This window comes from Tachypleus tridentatus, chromosome 13 (genome assembly GCF_004210375.1).
Source record: "Tachypleus tridentatus isolate NWPU-2018 chromosome 13, ASM421037v1, whole genome shotgun sequence".
NCBI classification, from domain to species: Eukaryota; Metazoa; Arthropoda; class Merostomata; order Xiphosura; family Limulidae; genus Tachypleus; species Tachypleus tridentatus.
The window spans coordinates 91,911,094-91,921,592 of NC_134837.1; the positions used below are offsets into that span (position 1 = coordinate 91,911,094).

General features: G+C 33.0%; 1 protein-coding gene across 1 annotated transcript in view; it reads right to left on the reverse strand.

Annotated features, from left to right (window-relative positions):
• LOC143237431 (uncharacterized) overlaps positions 1–8,086 on the reverse strand; it is a 61,653-nt gene extending 53,567 nt beyond the window's left edge. Inside the window, exon 1 of the mRNA XM_076476669.1 lies at positions 7,855–8,086. Coding sequence (XP_076332784.1) covers positions 7,855–7,929 — 75 coding nt within the window. The 5' untranslated portion in view covers positions 7,930–8,086. The remainder of the gene's footprint in view (positions 1–7,854) is intronic.
• Between the last annotated feature and the right edge of the window lie 2,413 nt (positions 8,087–10,499).

Genomic DNA, 10,499 nt, shown 5'->3' on the forward strand with positions numbered 1-10,499 from the left:
TTAAGTACTAATAGGCAATCCCAGGCGCGATACTGGCACCGACTTACATTAGTTGCTTTGCAGTTAGTAAATTAGTTCTTCTTGCACTCTTCCCAATGATGTATGATGTATATTGTTCCCATTTAAATATATTAAACGTATTTTGCTTTTTCTACTTACACTATGTGATAAGTTGCACAGCTGAACAATAGATTGCCCTACTAAGTGCAATTCTCTGTTGTTTCTGTGGATGTCTGTTTGGACATTGTTTTTAATGTGTGTAGGTGATACATTAACCACTCAATGTTTAAAATTACTCCTAAGCACGGCCAATTAAAATGGAGCTACCATTATTCAAACAGATGCACATTGGTCGTGTAAAGTCGCCCTCCTTTCATTGAGAAACCTCTTATTACATGGCATAACTCTTTCCAGTCCTACTTACAACTTGTAACAAGGGACATACGTGTTGTTTCTGTCTTCTAATATCAAAGAAGGGCAAAGTGCCCTCTGTGTTAAATTATCTCTCAGTCTAACCAGTGCGAGTTCCATTATCTGGTACAGCTTGCAGATATAAGTAATGTTGTTGGTCATTTATCTAATATTCAGATATTCGCGTTGTAGCACTTTAAACAGCCAGACTTTGAGTGGATAAACTGTGAATTATCTTGTTAATGGATTATTCCTTGTCTCAAGCTTACACCTTACAATATACTAAAATTAAGCCTAGCTAACTTTAATATTAATGATAATTCTGTAATTGCTCTACTAAAAAACTCCCGGTAACTGTAATTTAATTAAAACTAAACACATAGTTTTCGTTTATATGCTAAACATATAAATGAAATCATGGTAATTCTGAAAAAAACTCTGTACTTAAAACTAACACCATTATATGTACTAAATCTACATAGTAGTAACTCTGTACAGTTCTTGAACTAAATAAAAAGAATTTTGTTCTTATAGTTATAAGTAAACAATTGCTAAGAGTACAGTTATATCTACAGCTAATCTTATGTGAATTTAGTACTCTTTAAAACGCTATAAAAAGAAAAAGACAATTCCTTCCAAATCTTATAAATATTAGATTAAATGCTGATTTAGACTTTCCTTCCTACAGCAATGTAGTCCCACTGTATCATGTTGGTGGTCTCCAGTTAACATAGTATTATCCCTCATTCCTAACCGTCAACCAAAATGGCAACTATCCAACAGCTACCATTACTTCTCTATTGACTTATTAATAATGCGTACCTATTTCATGTTATGTGGGTTATATATTTTATTGTTATTTATATATGTGTGACACCTCTTACCAAAATTAAATAAAAGAATTTAATGCTATTATGGGTACTGTGTCAAATATACTTCAGGAAATTTTCACTTCGTTCAATGATATACTCAATTTCTTCTAGTAATGAAGCTTAGTCAAACGACTGAAGTGACAAATGTTCTTAGACTTCAAACAGGCGTGAGAAATTAACTAAGAAAAAATTTCTACCGTTTTACAACTGAAACTAATCACTTCCGTTAGGTTTTTCATGCGAAAAATGTTACTAATTGTCATTTATCAATCATTTATTGAACACTCAACCGAAAGTTTTTCATTCTAATCACTTTCAGAATACATTAAAAGCAAATGTAATAATATTTGATGAAACAATTACAGTTTATGCTAAAACACAACATATATATAGAGAGAGGTTGAATACATTATAGTAAAGTGACTTTTGAGCTCATCAAGTTATTTATATTCATGCCTTGTCTGGTAGGTATATATACATATAAATTGATAAAAAAAAAACTGTCACGTCCGAAGCACGCAAACACCATCTCTGAAGCTTTCCGTGAGCCATCTAGTGTATGAAGGCAACATTTCTCATCCCCCAGTATAATAGCTCCGTAGTACAGGAATAGTATGAACATCTATTTCGTTTTCCAGTTGACTGAAGTGTGTAATTATTGAGTAGATATATCATGCAAGCAGCTGTCATACAAGTGATTTTTATCACTTTTATAAATGAAAAGTTCTTACTTTTTATGTAATCACGTTTTACTGAAGAACGTTGATTGATTTATGTTTTCTTGCTTTTACTCGTTACAAGATATCAATATCACTATTTGCTTACCGTGTCTTGATTACGACTTCCCGCAAGTATATTTATTGGTGGTCCTTGGTCTCAAGATGATCCATATCATTTTGTTTCTAAATGACACGGTACAGAGAATATGTCTGTCTTTGAGATTGTAAATACTAATTCTAAACTTTTCCAAGGTTCGATGAAATTTGTATTATGTAATTATGAAAAAGTATTGAGTGTCTCGTGGCAACTAAGATCCAGATTTCGACACATGATAATACTGAAAATGGTGCGAACTTTTAGTTGCAAATGCATTATGACTGTTTCAACTAATCACTTTATTTAGTTAACAGTAGTCTTAGCCTGAAGAATCCTTAACCTTGTTTAGCGCATATGCCACGTAGTGATACAGTTATATGTCTGCTGACTTATGCTGATAGAATCCGGTTTTCAATACCCGTTGTAGAAGGGCATATATCGCTCTTTGTATAGCTTTGTGCTTAATAACAAAACAAAAAACAAACAAGCCACTTATATGTTGCAATTCAGATTGAAAATATAAATACCAAGAAAACCAACTTAATAAAATCGCTAAGAAATATGGTAAGCTGGGTGAATTCAAACATGGACAGTAACTCTTATCCTAAACTTATAGCTAGCAAATTCACGTAATAAATTAAACAAAATAAATGTAACTAAAGTTCGAAAGTGTAAAGACTTACAGTAATTGTGGAAATTCCTGTAGTACAGAAGTATCTGATCCAACATCGGTAGAAACCAATGCTAATTTTCAGATGCTATTTTATACACTGCTCTATGTTGAAAAAAATGCTGATTTTTAGATCTACACATAAATCGCAATTTTTCCTATAGTTTGAATACAATATATTTCTGTTTCATTCCTGAGAACAGAACTATCTTTATTCATAAATGAAAACCTGATGCAGAATGATAGCTGGGAACATCATAACTCACTTTATGTGAGGTACACACATTATTTAAAAATATTTTAAAATGTTGTTTCATTAAATACAATAGTTACTAGTTATATCATAAACTCTATAAAGTAATATCTTTATCAAATATTAACAGATATTAAGCTATCAACGTGAATATCGTATAAAATAAACCTTAAGTTTGTAATCCTTGAAAGTTCTAAACCAAGAATATGACGGAATTGCAGATAAAAAGAACCATGATATAATATGCAGGTCGAACAACGAGCAAGATGTAAGAATTCAAGAAACTTCAACCAAAGTAGAATTTACCTCATCAACAGTTGAATCTTTGTAACAAATACTTATCCACACCCGCTAAATGTAAATCAAACCTTATCAAACACATTGGCTTAACATGAAAAAAATTACACTTGTCAATAATCTTGAGTAACATACAAATGGCCCCGCCTTTGCCAGGTGGTTAAGGCACTCGACTCGTAAATCAAGGATCGCGGGTTCGAATCCCCGTCACACCAAATATGCTCGCTCTTTCACCCGTGGTGGCGTTATAATTTGACGGTGAATCTCACTATTCGTTAGTAAAAGAGTAGCTCAAGAGTTGGCGGTGGGTGGTGATGACTAGCTGCCTTCTTTCTTGTCTTACACTGATAAATTATAAATGGCTAGCGCAGATAGCTTTCGTGCAGCTTTGCTTGAAATTCAAATACAAACTAACAAACATACAAATTAAAGTTGGCATAATGACAGCGTGGAACTATTTACTGAAAGAAAAGCTAGATGAGTGAAATCTCATCTTCCATACTTGTTTTCGTGAGTGAAACAGTTCAGCAATCATATTATCGTTTGTGGTAAAACGTAGTTTTATAAGATCATCATATATTGCTGTTGGCTGAATGATGTGAATAAGCAATGTGCGAGAACTACAAATCTCTCGACTGTATTCAATTATCTAAGTAAGAGTAAACAATTTCGTGTGCTGCATACTCATCGAATAAGCCTCTAAACTCACTCTTCTCGTGATTTAACATCAAAACAGAATTATAGAAACGCTTTAATAAATATTAAGATGTTTAGTTTCTCGAACTTACTTTACTGACTTAACTAAAGTTTAAAGTTGGTAAAAAATTCAGTTAGAGAAACAGATGAAAAATATTTCTTGCACTTTTGTAAAATGATTTTTATTGGCTTTATATATAACTTTCAACAAAAAGGAAAACACAGAGCATGTCGAGTACGAACTTTCTGGGGAACCAAAGAGTACATTCCAAATTTGGTGATAATCAGTTTATACTTTTGTCAAATAATGATTGAGATAATTTCAAATTCTGTTACAACATACTGGCCTGGCATGGCCTAGCGCGTTAAGGCGTGCGCTTCGTCATCTGAGGGTTGCGGGTTCGCGCCCGAGTCGCGCCAAAACATGCTCCCCCTCCCAGCCGTGGGGGCGTTATAAGGTGACGGTCAATCCCACTATTCGTTGGTAAAAGAGTAGCCCAAGAGTTGGCGGTGGGTGGTGATGACTAGCTGCCTTCCCTCTAGTCTTACACTGCTAAATTAGGGACGGCTAGCACAGATAGCCCTCGAGTTGCTTTGTGCGAAATTTCAAAAAACAAAACAAACAAACAAAACACAACATACTCGTGTAAACCTGCGAAAACGTGGTACTATTGCTTTATCTAATTGTCATTGATAAGTAAATACTTAAATGGGTTTTGGTATTCCATTGTCTGTACTCACAGTTTGGGAAAATTATGCATAGCTTTTTCGCATTCATAAGAAAATCTGAAATGCGTTAAAAGATGACATTAACAAAAATCGTTTTTCTCACATCTTTTGACAAAATACTTGTTCACGCTAAAAAGAAGAACCGTACTAATGAAAAGAAAACAAAAATTAAGAGGACTACTTTCTATCTTCAAATAAAACAACTCTCAAGGTTTTCTCGGCAGTTATGAGAGGGGTAATTTGATTCTGAAACCATTCCATAACCAGCTGTGAAGATAGACTTGTGAGTTAGGAAAGCAGACAAGTTACTGAGCACTGTCAACAACATTTTGATTTTGAGAAGTATAATGCATTTCTTGTGCAAAAATTATCTTACAAAAATATAATTATAAAATTTTAAACTTATAATTATGATTTAAGTACAATATTTTACAATAGGTTTCATAAGCCACTAAGATGAAGCAATAAAAATTATCACACAACAGAGGCTTTCCAAATAGTGACGGGCAGTTGTTTCACAAAGAAATATTATTATGAGCACTGATGTTTAACTACAGAATCACGTATACGTGCTTATTTCTTTGTCTGGAACAAGACATCCCCGTTTCATTAGACACGTTATATAGTATTTTGGTTGTATTTTTACATGTCAAAATTGGGTGGAAACATCGTTCTGCCTATTTGCTTTATGTTTTACTTTGAACTTTGATCTAATTATAAACTTCAATTGAGTTTTATCATTAGTTAATCTTTTCTAAATGCTTACCAAATTTTGAAATTTCAAATATCTGTGGTGTTGATACTACTGTTTTGGCCCACCCTTTACCAGTCACATCGTTATAATGTTTTCCACAAGCCAATAATGACGAGTGGAGCTTCCTGTCACACTTCTGACATCAAACACAACCATTAAGAGCATTTTGTTTGAGCCGGGTGCTTTGATTACATGTATGCATTTGTACTTGTTTGCTAGAACAAAGTTTAAAAAGAGAAATTTTGCTATATAGACCGTTCATTCAGTTGGAAAAATTACCAAGTTATAAAAAAATATACAAAGTAGGAATGAGTTAAAAGATATTAACACCCACTGCAATTTTGCATTGTCAAAACCACCAAGTGTTGTAATGTTCATCCGCCCATTCCTCCCTTGTTTTTCTTACTTTTATGGCGATCCCATTTCTACTTCCTAATTTTTGTATTTAATCTTTTTACACATATATATAATATTAATTCCCAGGCATGGTACACATTATTTGATGTATACTATTTTTATTTCAATGTTAGCACACCTGTTAAAACTATTAGTAGCTACTTATAGAAGGCCAATAAATAATTAAATGACAGCAACCACTAACCATTACAAAAATATTACTTATTCTACTATAAAACAATTTCCAATCATACTGAAATATACCACATACAATTCGAAAACTGTTAGGCAAATACCATCAGCAACTGACAACATAATGCAGACGTAACTCTAACAATCATGAGAATGTACTCATATATCACCTTAACTTTAATCATAGAAAAAACAAACTCATCATGCACAAATAAATAATCACACACTGTAGCTTTTTGTCTTAATTAAAAGAATGAAAACTTATCGTGCGTAATTATCCTAATAGTCTTATATCACTACTATACAACATTATATTATATACAAATTAACCCTTACGACTCATGTACTAATATCAGTCACATATTTGTCAACTTCCATTTGACGTAAATCAAAGTTGACCATACATAATTATACTAATAGTCTAATATCTATCCCAAATATATGAAATTATATTATATATAAATTACCTCTTTTAACGCGCGTCTTAATATCAATCACACAATTTCAACGCAAGTCAAACCTCACAAAAATATAACTATTTATGCGGCACCTAATAAGAAACTTACACTCATCTGAAGTTTTTAGTAACATATAAAAACATTTGGATTAATCTACCACATAGTTACTACTCCTATTTATTACCTTTATGGTCATTTACTAAATATATACCAACGCTAATAATTACACAAAGAGAACGTTTCAACAAAAAAAATATAATTTTGAAATAAGAAATTTAACTAATTTACTATATTTTATTTTTAACATTTTTTCGCCATAAAACGAGTGTGATAAAATGTAATAAGCTAGATTTTTGTTTTCTAATGAAACAGAATAAAACTAAACACATCATAATAAAAGAAAAGAAAAAGATATAAAAGCACAAGACCCAAAACACTCTTAAAATTAATAAATATTTCTCAAACGTGTATGTGCAACATTTAACATTATGGTTATGTGGTTATGCAATTACCATAGTTAAGATTTTATTTACAATGTGTTTTGTAACTTCGTGTCGTATAAAGAGTTTCACTTATTTACAAAAAAAAATTATTTTGTATTATCATATCTCAAGTTCAGTTCTCAAAAAACCTGAATATTTATTTCAGAAATAATAATTATTTTCAATTACTTTCTCAAAACTTATTTTGTTCATCTACCATACATAGAAATAAACAAAAGATAATATAATTGAGCTTGTGGTTGTGTGGAATTAAGCACAATCCTAAACGATGGTTATCTGTGCTCTGATCGTCACGGGTATCGAAAGCCGGTTTTTATCGGTGTTAGTCCGCAGACATGCTGTTGTGTCACTGGAGGGGTGACATAATTGAACTAATCATGAAAACTGCTCTTTTTAGTTAACGAAGAAATAATAGTATCTCATGGGCATACCGAAGATAAGTTTTGCTCTATAATCTAGGTATGTTTGGAATGTTTTCTGTCATGATTATGTAATTGAGATTTATGTAGCTTATGTAACTATGAATAATTAATGACTTTCATATATTCAAACTTTTTAATGAATCTTAAGTTAGCAGCCGAGTAATCTACCTCTGACAAGCTTGTCGTTTAAAATTATCGTTTACTTTATCCATACATGTACTGCTTCGTTCTCTTGTAAAACACACATTAGCTTTGAAAAACAATTTTTGTAAGGGCATCAATTTGTTATTATGTCGAGTACATCAAGCATTCGTATCATAAGCATATATAAATACACTTACACAGAAACGAAAATTATGCATATTTTTGAGATATATTGTCTTACCAGAGTGTATAATCCGCATGCTACACAACCTTCTTTAGCTGTCTTACAACAACAGCAAGTTTCTGTTCCTGGCATATCAGGTGATAATGTTTTACGACTTAAATATTTAGATAGGTACAGTCATTTCTGAGAAATCACAGTAGCTTTGAATCAGCTGCAATGGTGATTTTGCAGCTCGGATAGTGTTTCCTGTACTGACGAATGCCAGCAGTCTTCTGCCAAGGAAGTTCGTGTTCGCAGAATTGATATAGTCGACTTCAGTTGGTGCGTCTTCCAGTTTTTGATCGATAATATTCTGAGACCATGACGATACAAGTATGTTCACTGGTGTTTGTTGTCTTGATTTATTTGAAGAAAAAAACGGAATAACAACAATGAAACCTTTTATATTTCTATATCTTCAGTTTTACCTTTTTAAAACAAATAAATTTCGGTTTCTGATTGATATCTATTCCATAAACAAGTACATATCATAAATCTATAAATACATAAACTTGCTTCCTAATGTAACAAGTTTTTTAAACTAGAACGCTAATTAGTTATGGTAGAAATATAGATATTTATATATTTAAAGTTGCTCCAAAGTTTGCCTAATTTTTCTTCCATAATAAATTAGCTTGTTCACTGTAATTTTAATATATTGGAACACTTTTATATGCCACTCATCTAGCTAGAATTCTTAACCAGTTTATTTAACACAAAACACTTTATAACATTAGGTATTTTCGACGGCAGTTGAGCTTTAAACACTTCACTTTCTTATTTTCAAGAATATTTTATGGGAGTATCTGTTGTTCTTTTATAAAAGGCTAAATTCGAAAAAAATTCCTAGACCACTGTACAAACCATATTCATAAAAGTTTTCTGCTAATGTAAAAAAAAAGAGATCTATACATAAAACGTCTTTCAGAAAGCGAGTATCTTCATATTTTCCAATCCAGGTATGCTTTTGCGTCAGAGCCATAAGGAGCAACATTATTTTTTATGCTGTTCTTAGAGATACAAAAACCCGTGCAATAAGTATTATCTCGACACTCTTCATACTTGAAGCTCGTGAGAATCAAATTATTGCATTCGCGATTGTTATGAGATACTTATTGACTCTAGGCTTCACGTAAGGTTTAACAATATAAAGTTTCTACTTCTTAAACGTGGGTGTGCTAGTTTGAGGCACAAAACTCATTATTAAAGTCTTGAATAACGGAACTAAAACCAAATATGCAGTTTAATTTCAAAACTCAAATAGAATAAATGTGTTTCATATTGACAATTGTCTTTTGTTTTTAGCATATCAGCCACAATGAAATTAATTAAAAGTAGAAAGGTTGTAATATCTAAAACGACTCTTGTTGCTAATATTATATCCAGTAACGATTACTCTTTGAACAGTCAGGAACTCCTTACCTCGTGATATTTGGAGTAAAACTGATTTTCTATTGTCGCTGTTTACCTTATTAGACTTTACGCATGACGTTTCAGTTATACATTGCTGGCCAAAATTCTAAGGCCAGTGAACATAAAAAATACATATGCATTTTGCGTTGTTAGACTCAACCACTTATTTGAGTAAAGTTTCGAAAGATGAAAATAAGGAAAGGGAAAATAAAATTAAAAAAACTTTTTTAGCATTTAATAAGGAAAATCTGAACACTATGAAATTAGCCTAAATACTAGCTGGTCAAAAGCTTAAGACCACAGATGCCGTCTTATTGTTCTTGAGCTTTATTCTGCGTCCGTAAGGGCCTTAATCTAGTTAAACGATCGGTTGGTGTCTTGCCGAACAACCCGTCTATTCCTTTGCTGAGTAGCACCAAACATGGGATTTAGAAAAGTGGACGAAGATATTGTTCTCTGTTGAGAAAAAAATTTAACGTGGATGGTCCAGATGGGTTCCAACGTTACTGGCACGATAAGGATATCCCACCGGAGACATCTTCTACACGACACAGTGGAGGAGGTTCCATCATGATCTGTGGTGCTTTCTCCTTCCATAGAACAGTGGAGCTTCAGATTACACAGGGGCGTCAAACAACAGCTGGCTACATTGGCATATTGGAGAGAGCATCCTTATTGACTGAAGGCCCTCGCTTGTGTGAAAATGATTGGATCTTTCAGCAGGACAACGCTGCAATCCACAATGCCCGCAGGACAAAGGGCTTTTTCATGGCGAATAACGTGAATCTTTTGGACCATCCAACGTGTTCGCCCGAACTGAAACCCATTGAAAATGCTTGGGGGGTGGATTGCAAGGGACGTCTATAGAAATGGACGTTAATTCAAAACAGTGCGTGATCTTCGTGAAGCCATCTTCACCACTTGGAATAACATTTCAGCCAGCCTTCTACAAACGCTTATATCGACCATGCCAAAGCGAATGTTTGCATTTATTCGCATTGACGGCAGTGCAACTCACTACTGAGACTTCTTGTTGGGCATTTTCTACCCTGTTTAGGACTTCTTTTGGTATAGTTTTAAACTTTTAACCAGCTAGTATTTAGGCTAATTTCATAGTGTTCACATTTTCCCTATTAAATGCTAAAACGTTTTTTTTTATTCTCCCTTTATTTATTTTCATCTTTCGAAGCTCTACTTAAATAAATGGTTGAGTCTAGTAATGCTTCATACCACCTTGAGAAGCGCAGGTT